Raw genomic sequence first — 15912 nt, 5'->3', positions numbered from 1 at the left:
GGACTGAGCCCCTGCCTGTGGCTGTGGGGTGCGTGCCTGCGTGTGGGACGTGTACACTTATGTGTGAGCGTGTGCACATTCCTGTGTGCATGTGTGTGTGCTGTGTGGCTGTGGGCATGTGTGCGCTGGGGGTTTGAGGGTGTAACGAAGTGGGACAATTAGTCTGCCCCCAGCAGCCTGTGGGTGGAGAAGGCTCTGAGGCCCCCCGACTGGGATGGGGCCTGGCCAGGGCTGGGAGGGCCGACTGGCAGGCTCTGCGTTCTGGGAACGCGCCCAGAGGATCCTGCACAGGCGGCGGTGGCGCCATGGCAACGCTGCACAAAGCGCTGGCCTACTTACACCGCCCCCGCCCATCTCACTCCACCGCCGGGGAGGGGGCACAGGGCCTCTAGGGCTCCTGGGGGAGCCACACACCCCGGCCTGTGGTCGCTCGGTGCCCCGGAAGCCTCAGGCCTGCAGACACTCCTGCCCATCCACACACGGGGATGAAGACGGGGTGCAGGGAGGTCCAGCACCCAGCAGGCGCCCCCTGCCCTGGGCAGCTGTGGACCTGGTGGCTCTGTAAGGCTTTGAAGTTTTCCCAGCCCCGGAAATCCGGGAGTCTTGGCTCTGCTGATGACTGCAAGGCAAGCTCAGACCTCAGGTGTCGAGGCTGGAGGACAGGCCAGGAGCTGCTTGCATGCCCTGCTCACAGGACAAGGCCCTTCATACCCTCTGGCCTACCCACTCGGCCTTCTGTCATCTGCATGGCCAGGACACCTCCTGGGCCTGGCAGTGAGCCCTGCTGACCAGCACACCCTGTGCCTGCCTCCCAGACCCAGCCTGACCTGGGCCTGCTGCCGCCTCCTGCAGGAAGCCCACCTGGTCTGGCCTGATGTGCTCAGTGCCTTGGGGATGGAGCACATGCCCAGGGCCTGGGAGGCAGAGGAACAGGCCTTGGGAGCTGGGCCTGAGTAGCACTGGGCATCTGTGGGACTCTCGGGCCACCTGTCTCTCTATGCTGGCCACACTGCGCTCCGCATTGGCCACCCTGGGCCACCGGACCCCAGGTCTTGAGGTCTTGAGACAGGGAGGTGGGGGAGGGGGACAGTGTCCTGCGGGGGGCCTGGAAGCCAGGCCGAGGGCCAGCAAGGCTGTGAGGACACTTTGTGGGTCACCCAGACTCGGGGGACAGGAAGCCCTTGGCCACACATGGGGGGTGGGTGCCACTCAACACCACACATTGAAAATCAGATATTTTCCTGAGCTCTCCTGGAGGCCTGGGACTTGGGCTGGGCGGCTGTGGCCACTGCCCTGCTGGGTGACTGTGCTCAGCATGGATCTTCCCGCCTGCCCCAACCCAGGCCCTGGGGCTTCTGGGCAGCTCTGACTCGTCTGTCCTAGTTCCCTCTCCAGACTGGGCACCCCCGCCCCTCACCCACTGCTCCCTCATCCACCAGATGCATCCCCTGTGTCCCCAAGGCCCTCACACAGCCTCTTGGGCCAGCGCCCAGCAGCCATCTGTGGAACGAAGGAATGGGCCGAATGAATGAATGAAGCTTGGAGGGGTGGCCCCATGCACCCCACGTGTAAGTTGAGGGCTTGCTTGTCTGTTTGCACCAAGTGACCCTCTCCCAGGGACAGAAGTACTTGCTGTCCCCTCCCCCACCCTAGCCCCCCCTAATTTATGCTACGAGGGGAGCCAGCCACTCGCTGGTCCCCTGCCTGGCGGCGGCTTTGTCCCCAGGCGGATTCCCAACGGCTGCCTTTGGGAAGAAAGGGCCCTTCTCTGGCCGGTGGTGAGGTCACCAGGAGGGGCCCAGCGCGCACAAAGGCCACCCTCCCCGCCCCGCCCTGCTGGCAGCTGCCTCTTTGTCCCCAGGAGAGACGCTGAGGGGCCCCAGCTCAGCCTTGGAGGAGCCTAGGCTTCCATTGCAGCGGGGGGCACAGAGCAGGGGAGGGGCGGGAGCAGCCCCAACCCTGACTTTGCTCCTGATCAAGTGGCAACACCTGTTGAGGGGCAGGCCCCTCCAGAGGCCTCCCCTGGGGAGGGTCAGTGTCCGGCTGTCTGCCTGGGTCCCCAGGAGAGGCAGGCGAGCTTCTGGGGGTGGGGACAGCAGCTGCAGGAAGGCGTGGGGAACCTGAGGTGTTAGGAGCTGCCTGGGCAGTCTGACCCTGGTGAGGTGGGCTCTGGCAGCAACCATCCAGACGTGTGGACCAGCTGCTAAAACCACACCTCCCTAGCGTGCACATGGTGGAGTGAGGGGCTGGCAGGCCTGGGGCACTCCTGGGCACTTCCCATGCCAGCCCCAAGGAGACTCCCACGAACCCAGTTCGGGAGCTCCTGAGGGTACCCCTGGGACGGGGCAGGGCACTGAGGCTCAGAGAGGGCAAGGCCTTTGGCCAAAGCCCCGCCCAGGGTGGTGGGGCTAGAACCTGCCCCCGGCCCGCCTCCCCGCCTCCCCCAGGCAGTGCACAGAGGCGGCGTCCCTCCAGAGGGCACTGGACACCTCCTGGTGTGGGGCAAAGCATTGGCCCAGCGAGGCCAGCAACGACTGGGTGGCAGAGACCAAGGTGGCAAAAGCCATGCAAATAGCAGCGGAGACGGAGAGCACGGGAGGGTGGTGGCACTGCCTGGCGGGCTCCATTGTGTGTTCACGGAGCGCCTATTGTGCGCCTGGCCCACCCAGGACAGAAAGAACTGTGCACACGAAATGTGTGGTTGAGCCAGGACCTCGGCAGCAGCTGGGGTCCGACCTCTACCCTCAGGGCTGGCGGAAGAGGCAGGGCTGAGGCCCAACCAGTGCGATGCTGAGGGACACAGGGTGTGTGGGGGTAAGGGCAAGGGCTGGCCACTGTGCCCAGACGCTCAGGAACCGTCTGTGAGGTGGGGAGGGCCGCCAGGCACGGTGAACTCCTAGCCTCCCTCCTCCCGGCCACCGGCTGGGCCCAGAGCTCCTTAGCAGGCCATCCACGGAGGGGGCATGTGGAGCCTGAAGGGAGTGGCACACACCCTCCAGAGGTGGCTGGACAGGGACAGCCACAGGGGCCAGGGGCCCTGCAGTGTGACTCTGGCAGAGCCTGGCTGGCAGGGCTAGGGGCTACTGAGTCTGGGGCCAGGAGAGGGGTGGCAGGGGATGGAGGCTCTACCAGAACTCCAAGCCCTGTTCTGAACCCCATGAGGGCCCCATGCCTGCACTTGGGGGCACCAGCCAGGCAGGCACAGTCAGAGGCAGGAGAGGCGGGGAGCACAAGCGGCCCCAAGACAGAGGTCACAAGGAGGTGAGCAGGCCAGGGCTCGGGGTTGCAGGAGTCATCAAGGGCACGTTCCGACCAGGTCCCCAGCTGGGTGGAGGCTGGCGTCAGGGAGTGTTGAAGCCCCACCAGGAGGGCGGCTGCCCTTTACCCTGAGAGGCCAGGCAGCCAGTGAGTCTCAATGGCCTGAGGGTGGGGGTGTGCACATTGCTGAGGGACAAGTGTGGCCTGGGCCCCTCAGGGTTCCCCCTCCAAGAAGCGTCTCCTTCCCCGTTGCCAGGCACCCGGAATGTCCATTGTGCCTGTAGCTTAGCAACAAGCCTGTCGCCCCCACTGTCCCCACCCCATCCATGGCCGGCCCCCCACCCACAGCTGGCCCTGCATTCTTCCCAGGGCCCGTGTCTCTGCAGGTCCAGGGCTTCCAGGCAGGGGCCAGGCCCCAGACCACATTCAGCCTGCGTGTGCCGTGCCAGCACCCTGGGTGACAGGCTGGGTCCTGCCAGCTACCAGTGCTGGCCACTGGCCTGGTGCATCTTTCCTTTTTTTATTTTTTAATTATTTGTAGAGACAGGGCTTCCCTGTGTTGCCCAGGCTGGGCTCAAGCGATCCTCCCATCTTGGCCTCAGGCATGAGCCACCACACCCAGCCTCCTTTTTTTAAAAATAAAAACTTTTGGAAATTGTCAAAGAAATGCACCAGCAGAATCGTGTGAAGAATCCTGCACGCAGCTCCCAGGAGTCTGTGGCCAGCCTGGTTTGAAGTCTATTCCCCTTCCTCCCCAGCTCTGTTATTCAGAGTTGGATCTCAGCCACCCTGCCATTCCCCAGCACTTTGTCAGCATACCCGCAAATGTGGCCACGCCTTAAACTCACAAAACAGCCACTCAAGCTTCAAACTTCCCAACTTTCCTATTTTGTAAAAGACATTGGTTTATTCAAATTGGGGCCCCGTGGGGTTTGTGCACAGCGACCTGCTGTTGCTGCCTCAGTTTCTCTCTGGGAGCACGAGGGCATTCGCAGTGCAACAGCAGGGAGCGACAGGGTCGGGCTCAGAAGCAGACAGTCCAGCCACACCGGGAGAAACTGAGCCCTCAGAAGATCAACCGGCCGCGTGCAGGAAGCTGCCAGAGAGCTGCCGCTTCAGTTAATAAAGGGGGTTTTTGTTTAAGAAATAAAAAGAAATGTTTGCGAGACTCCCGGGTCTTCCAGCAGTGATTCTCAGATTTGAGTACCAGAGCTACCTGGAGGCTTGGAGAAAGGGGGCACCCTGGGCCCTGCCTTGGAGTTCCGGCTCAGCAGGGGTGAGGTGGGGATGACGCTGAGCAGCAGGGGTGGGGTGGGGACAATGCTAAGCAGGCAGTCCAGGGGCCACATCTTGAGATGCTCAGTGTCACAGGCACTTCAGGAACATATCTGTGACTAAAGTTTAGCAATGGTGTCACCTAGAACACGAGAAGAACTGCCTTGTGGGTTTTTAAAGATTAAAGAACCAAAATCAGCGTGCCTGGCATGTGGTAGGCATATCTATCGCTCTATGCAGGAGGCACCTATGTTGCTACGAAGATGGCTTCAGCACCCACCTGGTGGCAGCATACGCAGGTGACGGCACAGATGCGGGCTCTGAGGGTCTGTGACAGCACCCACCTCAGCCCTTTCAAGGGGTGAGGAGGGCCCAACACGGGAAAATGGATAGGAAACAAGACATGGGGTGAAGTCTGGCCGGGCGCGGTGGCTCACACCTGTAATCCCGGCACTTTGGGAGGCCGAGGCAGGCAGATCATGAGGTCAGGAGATTGAGACCATCCTGGCTAACACGGTGAAACTCCGTCTCTACTAAAAAAACAAAAACAAAACAAAACAAAACAAAACTAGCCGGGCGAGTTGGCGGGCTCCTGTAGTCCCAGCTACTCGGGAGGCTGAGGCAGGAGAACGGCGTAAACCCGGGAGGCGGAGCTTGCAGTGAGCTGAGATCCGGCCACCGCACTCCAGCCTGGGCAACAGAGCGAGACTCTGTCTCAAAAAAAAAAAAAAAAAAAAAAGACATGCGGTGAAGTCCTGGGCTGGGGGAAACACAAAGCCCCAAAAGCTTGGCAGGGCAGGACGGCCTGCTCTGACCTGTGCCCTTCAACCACGTTAAAAGAGCCCAGGACAGACTGGGAGGGGCAAGAGGAGGGTGGCTTGGGGCAGTGGCATGCAAGCCCCTGAGTCTCAGGAGCTGAGGGGCATGGCTGCCAGAGCACGGGAGGGCCAGGCACAGGCGCCACCCTCCCTGCAGCCCCCAGCCGGTGTCCTCATCTGTCAGAGGGCACTGCCGTGCTTTGCTCCCTGACCTGGCCCTGCGTGGGAAGCTGGTGGGTCCTGAGGCATGGAAGGGAGCATGGGGTGGGCGGGCGGGAGGGAAGCAGGGGGCCTGCCATGGGGGACCAGGAGGTGGCGACGCCCCTCCCCACTCCTGTCCCCTCTGCTTTGCTGCTTCTATAAGTGCCTGCACCGGCCTGCCCCCTCTTTGAAGGGACAGATGTCAGGGAGAAAGCTGATTATTGTCAAAGGCTGGAGGCTGTGACCGGAGATCTCGGTGAGCGTGACCCAATTCTGAGCTATTCTCAGCCTGGTGGGAGCCAGTTATTCCCTCCCGCCAACGCCACCGCTTCGGAGGCGGCCTGACTTTGAAACGCCCTCGTCCTGGCTGACGGGCTGGGCCACGCAGGCTCCCCTGGGCACGGAGGCTCCGCGTGGGGAGGGCCCGTGGGCTGGCAAGGCCACTGCTGGGGCAGGGCAGCAGGCTGGCCCCACTGTGCCCCTCCTTGCTCGCTGATGAACCACAGTGGGTCGCAGGGCCCAACCCACTGGCTCTGGGGTCCACACGCCCCGGGACCCAGCCTGTCTGCCGCCAACCCGTTGGCCACCTGGGGAAGTGACTTCTCTCAAGGCTCAGTTCCAGTGTCCAGGAGCGGGCCGTGCGTAGAGCCCCTGGGACAGAAAGGCCCGTCCACTCCCCCACCCCACAGCGACCCAGACCTACCACACAGGGTCCAGGCCACTGCCGCTCCCGCATCCAGACCTCGCCCTGCACTGTGTGCCCAGATCTGGGTCTGGCTCCTGGGAGCCCTGAAGGGCAGGGGCTGGCACGTGGGAGGCACTCAACCCATGCCTGCTGGTGACAGCGCCCACCCTCTGTGGCTGGTGAGGACAGGGCGTGAGGCCCGGCAGTTGCTCCCTCCCTCCTGAGGGCATCAGGAGCCAGGCCCCTCTTTGGGGACCCTCTTGCTCAGGGCCCCTCCAAGCTGGCGTGTGAGCCCTACAGCCCCGAGGCTGTGGGGGCACTGAGTCCAGCGCTCACCCTGCTTAGAGCAGCTCTGGAAACAGCACTTGCCAGCCCAGAGACTGGAGGTGCACCCTCTCCATCCACCACTTCTGGGGCACCACCCACCCCACCTGCGGGGCTTGCCCTCCCTTCTCCAACGTCCCCCTGCACAGGTGTCTCCTGAGGAACCTTCCAGGACTCTGCCTGAAAACTCTGCTCTCTAGGGTCATGCACTGGGGAACCACTTATGGCCAGGATTCCAGAGTCGCAGCTTTGTGCCTCGGTTTCCCTACCTGTGCAGTGACCCTAGAGGGGGGTTGGGGGGGCTCGGGTCCCCTGGCAGCCCACCTACCCTCCATCTTCTGGGCCAGAGGCGGTGGGTGGAGAGAGCAAAGCCGCAATGGAGGCAGAGGGGGCAATGGAAGGGGGACAGCCCCAGACTTCGACTGCAGGGCTGAGGGCCTCTTGGGTCCTCAGGGGCAACCCCGCCTCATCACATTCTGCTAGACAGGGTGTGCCCCCAGCGGCCTGCTGCCCTCCGCCCCACTCAGAAATCCTGTCCTGGTCCCCACCCGTGCAGCCCTGGTTGGGCCCAGCCCTCTGGGGCTCCTGGGTGAGGGGCTGGACCCTGTGGCAGGCATGGTTGGGGCAGAGGGAGGCCCAGGAGCAGCTCACACCCTGGGGCTTCCTGAGGGAGGGGGACTTTAACCCTGGCTCTAGGGCAGTACCCAGGACTGGGACCCTCCAAGCAGGTGAGTCAGGGCCAGGGCCTGGGACCTTCCAGGGCGTGGGCAGCCGGGAGTCATGTGCCACTGTCTCAGTGCAGGACAGCAGGGCGAGGGGGGAGGAATTTCCAGGGAAAATCTGAGGCCCAGGCGAGTACACACTGGGCCAGGGAGGGCGTTTCTGGTGAATCCTTGCCCCATGATGAGCCCGTGCTGCTGACTCGAGCTGATCATCGGGGCCTGCTGATGGGTCACTCACGGCCACGGGCCCAGCGCTGCCCCTGAAGTCAGGCTCCCATCACAGAACCGGGCTGTGCTCCTCTGCTGTGGGGGCTCCCTTGGGCCATGGTGTGGAGGACTCTCTCGCCTGGGCATTAGCTGGTCTGGGGAAGCATGCTGAGGAAAGGACATTTGAAGGGGTCTGGAAGGACATACAGGAGTTCAAGGCTGGCTCAAGGCCAGGTGAGGATCCAAGCTGAGGGAGTGGGGGAGGCCCAGCTACGTGGTGGGCGGGGGTGGATGCCTGGAGGCTCAAGGTCGCCATGGGGGCCTGTGTGCAGGGCAGAGCAGCAGGGCCGAGAGGATTGAGACAGCGACTCTGTCCCATGTGACAACTAAGGGTGGGCTGGGACAACTAAGGGTGGATTCCGCTCTCCATGTGCGGATCCTGGTGACTCACCCAGGGCCGCCACATGGGCTACCAGTCCTGGCTGGAAAATGGGCACAACCTGGACCCTACAGTGCCTGAGGCTTACGTGTCCTATAAACCGTGGAGCTGCGCCTCAAAGAAACACCGCCCGGTGTTCACCTGTCAGTCAGCATGCAGGCCTCTGCTGTGGCCAGGAGGGGCAGGGCAGGCTTGGGGGGACTGAGACCTCGGGGTGTGAGCTACCCAGTTCATGACACCCCAGGCACAGCCTAACCCCAAAGCTCCTGGCATTAGGGTCACCCACTTCCATGTTGAACCTGACTGGGGGCCCCTCCTCTGTGCCCCAGGTGAGGAACAAGGTTAGAGGGAAGGCTTGTGTCCTGGAAGGAGAGGACAAGCTGTCAGAACAGGGCTGAGCAACTCTCAGGGGCACAGGATTCCCCGACCACATAAGCCACAGCCCCCAGTGACCCACAGTGTGACACTTCATGGGGACCAGGCGGCCTGGGGTGGACCCTTCCTTCAGGGGCTCATGCAAGTAACCCAGGCAGCCACACTGAATATTCCAGCCCGGGGCTGTGGAGGAAGGCCCAGCACTCCTGGACCACCCCAACCCCAGGGACAAGTGGCCTTTTCTGCAGCCAGATGGGGATGGCCACACATCTGCCCCTTTGTCCTGGAGTCTGGAGCACCCGTCACGCCAAACCAGGATAGGCAGGAGCAGGGACCGGGGCAGAGCACAGGCAGGGCTGGCCTGGACAGCGGCTGGGGGGGCCTTGGCCGCTCGGGATCACGCAGCACAGAGGGCACGGCACGTTTATTGCTCATCACTGACACTCAGGGCCAGGCGCCTGCCAGCACAGCACTCAAGGCCCCTACAGCCGCTGAGGCTCCCAACTGCTGCTGACTCCATGGGCTGAACCCCAGGCCCCCTAGGCACCAGTGGCAGCTCCAAGGACCCCATGGCTGACACAGGCACCGGTCCTCCCTTGAGGCTGTCACACACCAGGGTGGGCGAGGAGAGCCCCCCAGCCTGGGCGTCCCACCCTCTGTCCCCGCTTTGGAAAATGCCCCCTTAGCCTTTGAGAGGTGTTCACATAGGCACTGTCCCTGGAAGGTGTCCTGGACACACCTCCCCAACCCCACACTGTTGTCCCGTGGGGGGGCCTCCTCCATGCCCCTGACTTCTGTGAGGGGTAGGGGTGCCCACATAGTTCCGTGACTCACAGGCTGGCACTCACACCCCAGCCCCGACACGCTTGCCTGGTCGCCTGTGGCGAACAACCCGCTCTGCTGCTCCTCTCCACAGCGCTGCCTGGCCTGTGTCAAGGGGCTCTGGCTGGGTGGGGGCTGCCCCGCCTCTTGGACTTGAGTGGACGCAGGCCTGGGCTGAGCCCAGTGCTGTGACGTCAGCCTGAAGGCCAGAGAGCAGGGTCACCTCCCTGGTTCCTGGGCTGGCCTGGTCTCCTAGCACTGGGGAGAGCAGGGCAGGGATCCTGGTCATCTCACCCCAGCTTCTGGCCCAAGCTGGAGCCTCAGCCTGGGAACTGGAGAAACACGAGATGGTCTCAGGCCCTGTGGGGCAGCCAGGGCCGTGGGGGCTCAGGGGTCAGATGCAGCATGACCTCGGGGACAATGCCCCCTCCCTCCTCCACCCCCTTCCTGCTTAGGCCCACCTGGGAGGGGGTCAGACTCCCCCACCTGCACCCTTTGGCCTCAACATCCAGGGGAGCCTGTGACAGTGGAGACTTCATATTGGCAACAAACAGCAGCTGGGATGGGCCGCGGGACTGGACAGCAATGGCTGAGGCCCAGCCCCAGCACTCCTCCTCCATCATAGCCACCCCTCCTGCCGTCCCACTCTGGCCACCCAGGAGGCCCCCAAGCCCCGCCCCACCATCTGTGTCTGGCAGGCATCGCAGACCATATAAGGTGCCTCTGGCCTCCCTGCCCAGCCCTTCGGTGCTCCCAGCTCCCTGATGCCCTGGGTGGCGGCCCCCTAGCCTGGGGTCTTGGTGGCAAAGGTCAGGTAGCCGGTGTGGCCCACGGCCTCCTTCATGGGCGTGCCACTGCGGAAGGGGCCAGTGTCGGGGCTGGCAGGACCATCTGTGCCCGCGCCCAGGTCGGGCAGTGGCAGGCTGACAGTGCGCACGTTGTAGACCTGTGGTAGCACCTCCAAGGTGCTCAGCTCCGAGAAGCCACGTGCCGCCAGCGCCTGGCATGTGCGCTGCACCTGCTCGATGCATGGCGAGAAGGAGCAGAAGCGCCCACCTGTGGGAAACAGGACCCGAGGGTCAGAGGGCAGGAGTGGCCTGTCTGGCCCTGGCATCCCTGAACTCCCACCCTAGGGTCTGAGGCCAACCTAAGATGGTCCCAACACAGAATGCAAGCTCTCCAGAGAGCTGGGATGCAGGGCAGAGGGGCCTGGCCCTCAACTGGCAGCCCACCATGGGGCCTGGCGCCACTGTTCATGTCACCCAGCTTAGCCGTACTAGGCCCTCCCACATGCCAGGCACCGGGTCAAGCTTGTGCCGCCATTGTCTCACTTGGCCCACAGTGGGCACTGCTCTCCTGCCTTCCACCGGGCTGCTGGAGCGCTGGGCCCAGAGTAGCTCTGACAGCACAGCAGCGCGGGGCGGTGCGGGGGCCGCTGCTGTCACAGGAAATCAAAGGCTGTCACTGCTCCCGGGAACAGGAGGCGCCTACTAGAAGCACAGCCTGAGCATGACAGCCCCTCCCCTCCGCCTCCCACCAGGGCAGCCGCGGGCTTCACTTGGCCTGGCCTGCAGTGAATGAGAACCCAGCCCAGGTCGGTTCCTGTCCTGGCTGGGAGGACCTGGGGAAGCCAGGGCCGGGTAGAGGTATGTGGCCCAGACAAATGTCCTCAAATGTCCCTGAGGCTTGGTCCCCTCAGGTGTACCCTGACACGAGGCCGCCGGGAGGTTCAGGGTTAGAGGAGGCACCTTCTGTGTGACAATAGCCTAGACAGGGCACCGAGGCTGAGCGCACCGCACCCTCCCCAATGAGCTCCAGTGGCCAGCAGGAGATGCCAGGCCCCTGCATGAGCCCGGAGCCTTTGGACCCAGAAGTGGGAGCTGGCAGGAGAAGGGACAGGTCCCAGAGGCAGGTGCAGGTTCCCCGGGCCACTGTGGAGGAAGGAGTCACAAAGGCAGCATGCGGGACCCAGGAGGGGTTCTGCCAGGTTCAGCCTCCCCGGGACTACAGTCCAGGCCCAGAAGTGTCCCCCGAGCAGGGAGCCTAGGAGGCAGAGCATGGGGATCCCCACAGCTACCCCAAGGCCTCAGCAGAGACCAGGACCCAGGAGTCAGGGCTGGGCCAGAGCCAGCAGGGAATCCCCGGCCATGGCCTTGCTGTCCGTACAGGGCCTCGCCTAGTCTTTGAGGTGGGGCGGGGCGCCCCACACCCCCACCCTCCACCCTCTCACAGTGCAACTCTCAGCAGGGAAGAAGGGGCCCCTGCTGCCTGAACTGCTTCTTCTCCAGAAAAGGGAAAAACCTTGGCCTCCCAGTCACCTCCCTGGCTTGAGGCCCGACCTTCCCCAGGGCTGCCCCGCCTCCGCACCCAGCATCTTCCCTAAAAGGGGCCAGCTCCCTGGGCTCCAGAGCTCGTGGGAGGAGACACTTCGGGAAACAGCATGGGCAGGGGATTCCACACACCGCCAGCCGGGCCTGCCCTGCACTTGGGTGGCACTGCCACCTTTCCCAATCGGGGGTTGACATCCTCCCCATCGGCCCATCCTCCCCAGCTCTGCCTCCCCTGGCCAGCCTGACCCACTCATCATCTAAGGCCAAGACGAGGCCCCGGCCTAGCCACTGCCATGGTGTGGCTTGGTTTCTGGACCCCTCAGTCCTGCACCCTTGCCCCACCCCCGCCCGGGCTGTACCTCTCCCGGAACCCCTAGTGCACCTTCGACCTTGAGGGCATCCCAGGCGTGGCCCACAGCCTCCCAGGGTGACGGGATGTCCAGGAAGACGGCGTCGGCCACGTGGCTCACGCCAAAGCCGCTGCGGCACACATCCTGGGTGCGCACAGTCACCCAGCGGCCCACACGGTGCTCCTGGAACTCCTCCCGGGCCTTCTCTGCCCGCTGCTGGTGGAACTCCACCGTGTGCAGGTGGCCCGTGGGTGCAATGGTGCGGATGATGGCGTGGGATACAGAGCCACTGCCTGTGCCTGGCAGGACAAGATGGGAAGGGCAAGGCATCAGTTGGGACTGCTCGGGACCCACAGCCTCCCAGGAAACAACCCCCACCTCACCCTGGAGACCCACACAGTGCTCAGGAGGACCCCAGATTACCGGCGGGCGTTACTCCAGGGCTGTGTGGTCCCCGCTGCCTAGAGACCCGGGCTAGCCTTGGGTTGGGCGCCCTGTCTAGGGGTGAGCTGGGGTTGACAGGCTGTGTATGCTGTGGTGTCCGCTGTGGGCACAGGCCAGGCCAGTGGCAACCCTGCCCTATCCCGCCTGGCGCATGTATAGGGACTGAGAGCAGCCCAGCTGACTGGAGCTTCAGGGGAAATCTGTGCAGGCGGAACAGAGAGGCCCATCCCATCGCTCAGCCCTGTCTCCTTCCAGGCATGACCAATCCCTTCCTCAGTCCCCATCAACAGTGGCCTACCCTGCCCGTCCTCATGCCCACCTCTCCCCAGAAGCTCCTTGGTCCCCTTGAGACAGCCCACCCCACCAAGCCTGCCTAAGCCTGACCCCACCACACGGGGGCTGGGGCTCTGCCGTGGCCTGGTTGGACTCAGGACGCAGGGCCTGGCCATCAGCCACACAGCCTCAGTCCTCCCCAGCACACCTGCCCCAGCTTCCCTCCGGATGGCCCCTCTGCTTGACTTCCTGTCCCGTGGAAAGGGCCAGGGCCTGCGTCCTTCCTCCTGCTGCACCTTCAGGGGTCATCTACCTGATGCCACTCCCATCCCCAGGGCCCTCCACTCGAGACTCCTGCTAGAGCAGCTACTGCACACTTGCTACCCATCCCTCGAACCCAAATTGCATTGAGCATCGCAAGTTCTTGGGCCAGACCCATAGAGGTGCTTCCACTCCCTCTGTCCCATCCCACGTCCTGCCACCTCCCACATTCTTTTTAGGGAGCAGCCCTTCCCCTAAGTGCTCCTAGTCTGCTGCCTATTCCCCCCCGCAGAGCCTGGCCATGCCTCCTTCCCACTCAGGGGCAAGTCAGACTTGCTGGCCTCTGGGGTGGAGCTCGCCTCCCCTCCAACCTCACTCCCAGCACCTCTGCCTCCCCCACTGAGCCTGACTCAGCAGCACACTCCAACGGCAGGGCCTCAGCACGCTCCTCCTTGGTGGTGCTGTCCCTCGGCTCTTTGCAAGCCCCTTCTCATCATGTTCAACTCAAATGTCCCCTCCTCAGAGAGGTCTTCCCTGCCTGGCCTAGCTGGAGGGACCCCACTCTGGGTCCCCCTCAGACACGCAGCCCTGTCTCACAAGTTTCATAGTAACCAGTGGCACTGAGCTGCTCACCCAGGCTGTGTCCCCGCTCCTCGAGGGCAGGAACCTGGTCTGTCTTGTTCACGGTTCCGAGGAGGGGACCTGGCATATCTGAGGAGGCCAGGAAAAGCGTGCTGCTTGATTGAGCTCTCTCGCGAGAGTGGGGCAGGGGCGGAGAGGCCAGCACCCGCCACAGGATGCACAGGAGCAGCAGCTGATGGGATTGGCTAAGTCCTACTCTCCATCCCTCCCACCCAGACACCCCAGAGAGGGACACAGTGACCTACAGCCCTCAGAAAGCCAGCATGGCCGTGCTAGGCACTCTTCGTGAACCTGAACCCTAGCTCTCCTGCCCGTGAGGAACATGCCACCAACAACCTAGATGCCTAACTGCCTGGGGCCAATCTTGGGTTCAATCACTGCACCGGGCAGCCCCAGCACCTGTATGTGTGCAGGGTTCCCACAGCCCAGGCCCTGGACTCAATGACAATGGTGCTCACATTCATTGGTGGCAGGTGAGGATCTGATCATGGATGAGGATGGGAACACTCTCTACCTACAGTGAGCTCCTTGGGGTAGCCCTGGCCTCTTTCCAGAAGGGGCAACTCTCTCTGCTTCACCATCAGCACTGAGGACTAGAGGTTGACAGTCAGCACCTAGGACAGCACCAAGCATCGAGTTGGCCACACCCCACGAAGGCAAGCAGGACCCTCACTAGAGCACCAGTCCTCCCCAGCTCCCCCTGGTCCATTTACAGCCACCTCCCACTCCAGTTACAGCACCAGCCTCCCAACGGGCTTCCCTGCCTCCACCTTCACTCCCTGCTGTCCGCGTCCGGGAAAGATGTGAAAATAGAAACCGAGGAGCCACATCTGTCTGTAAGAAGCGCAGGCTGGAGGCTCTGACCTCCACCTTTGTGTCAATTTCCGAGTTAAACTGAGGCAGCCTGAGGAACTCACCAGACTCACAGACCACAGAGCCGGGCCGAAGCTCCAACATCATGGTGATGAGGGCGATGTCTGTGGAGTAGAGGATCTGTGTGCGGTGCGGCAGATTCAGCGTCCAGAGCTCCGGCGTGGGGTGCAGCACGTACACCCAGCCACCTCGGCCGCATGTCACCTTGGAGCCGAAGGGGCGGCCGATAAGGTCAACTGAGTGCCGCAGGACACCATGCCGGGTCTGGGTCTGTGCCCCACGCTGCACACGCACTGCCACCATTGCACCATGGCCCAGTGACAGGATGGCCGTGTCACCCTCCTTGATCAGCTCCTCGTATGCCACGAAGCTCATGGTGCTAATGTCTGGCAAGTGCCAAGGACCTGGGGAGGGGTGTGTGTAGGTATGAGCAAGTCAGGAGGCAGGATGAGGGTCTGGGGTCTAGGTAGAAGGCTTCCAGGCCTACATCCCAGCAGTAGGCATGGGCGGGGTGTGGCTAGTTCAGCCTCTGCAACTGCCTGACAGGGAGCCCAATGGCGCTGCACTCTGGCCTGGCCTCTGAAGCCTTTCTTGGTCTAGGACAAGAGACAGGGACTATGAGCCTAAATCAGAGATGAAAAGACAGAGGCTTGGCAATGGCGGAGGTCGGTCCCAAGGATTTCCGGAGTGAGGACCCGACCCTCCCATCACCCTTCTCCATGAGTCTGACTCCCATTCCCCAGGTGCGAGAGGAGGAAGCGCCTTTCCGAGGTGTCCACCGGGGGAGAGGCAAATGGTCAATGAGGTCACCTCCAAGTCAGGCTTGATTCCTCGCCCCAGTCTTCCCCACAGGGGCTGGGTAGCAGGGTATGACAGAGGGGTAAGGGCTCCCCAGGAAGGGGCTGGTGACTCAGAGCTGGCCGTCCACGCAAACACCGCCCAGCCGGTGCAGAGGCAGCAAGGGGCCAGGCCGGGCCGGCGAGGGCCGCCCATGCGAGGCTGGAGGAACAGGACTTGCCGCGCTCGGCCCGGGCCACTCTCACCCGCGCCTTGCCACCCTGGGCCCCGCGGAGTCTCACCTGCGACGCTCCCGCCGCCGGGGCTCCACACGTGCCTCCGCGACGCGCGACGGGGGCGGCCACAACACTTCCGGCTCCGCGCCCGCTGATGACGTCGCGCCCCGCCTCGCCCCCTCCGCGCACGGGATCCTGGGAGCGCCAGGCTGCCCTTCCCGCCCCTCCCAGAGGACGTTTCCTGGGCGACTTCTTGCCTCATGTGAGCTGCTCTGTTTACACTTGCTGGTCGCTGGAAGATCGAAAGACTGTACAAAATCCACATGGCGGCCGGCCGGCGTGGTGGCTGTCGCCTGTGATCCCGCGCTTTGGGAGGCCGAGGCGGGAGGTTCTTCCGAGCTGAGGAGTTCGAGACCAGCCCGGGAAACGTAGTGAGACCCCACCATCTCTACAAATAATAACAAACAAACCAAAGGTCCCCCCGCCCCGCCGGCCGCGGGTCGCCATCGCACCCAGGCACATTTGAAGGGCGGCAGGAGCCAAGGCCTGGCTGTCACTGCTGTCCCGGACCCCTTTGACAGCCCCTGGGGATGCACCAGA

General features: G+C 63.3%; 1 protein-coding gene across 1 annotated transcript; it reads right to left on the bottom strand.

Annotated features, from left to right (window-relative positions):
- Nucleotides 1–8713: 8713 nt before the first annotated feature.
- On the bottom strand, nucleotides 8714–15495 carry TRMT61A (tRNA methyltransferase 61A). Its single transcript, XM_007987946.3, has 4 exons — nucleotides 15379–15495; nucleotides 14344–14703; nucleotides 11839–12105; nucleotides 8714–10182 (listed from the first exon to the last, which is right to left on the bottom strand). The coding sequence occupies exons 2-4, from the start codon at nucleotides 14672–14674 to the stop codon at nucleotides 9911–9913; spliced, it is 870 nt and encodes a 289-aa protein (XP_007986137.2). The 5' UTR covers nucleotides 14675–14703; nucleotides 15379–15495; the 3' UTR covers nucleotides 8714–9910.
- Between the last annotated feature and the right edge of the window lie 417 nt (nucleotides 15496–15912).

Source organism: Chlorocebus sabaeus, chromosome 24 (genome assembly GCF_047675955.1).
Source record: "Chlorocebus sabaeus isolate Y175 chromosome 24, mChlSab1.0.hap1, whole genome shotgun sequence".
Lineage (NCBI taxonomy): Eukaryota > Metazoa > Chordata > Mammalia > Primates > Cercopithecidae > Chlorocebus > Chlorocebus sabaeus.
This window is presented reverse-complemented; position numbering and strand designations above follow the sequence as displayed.

Coding starts and splice junctions, on each gene's coding strand:
- TRMT61A (XM_007987946.3), bottom strand. CDS start 14,674: ATGAGCTTCGTGGCATACGAGGAGCTGATCAAGGAGGGTGACACGGCC. Junction 12,106..14,343: donor CTCTGTGGTCTGTGAGTCTG/GTGAGTTCCTCA, acceptor TTGTCCTGCCAG/GCACAGGCAGTGGCTCTGTA. Junction 10,183..11,838: donor GGATGCCCTCAAGGTCGAAG/GTGCACTAGGGG, acceptor TGTTTCCCACAG/GTGGGCGCTTCTGCTCCTTC.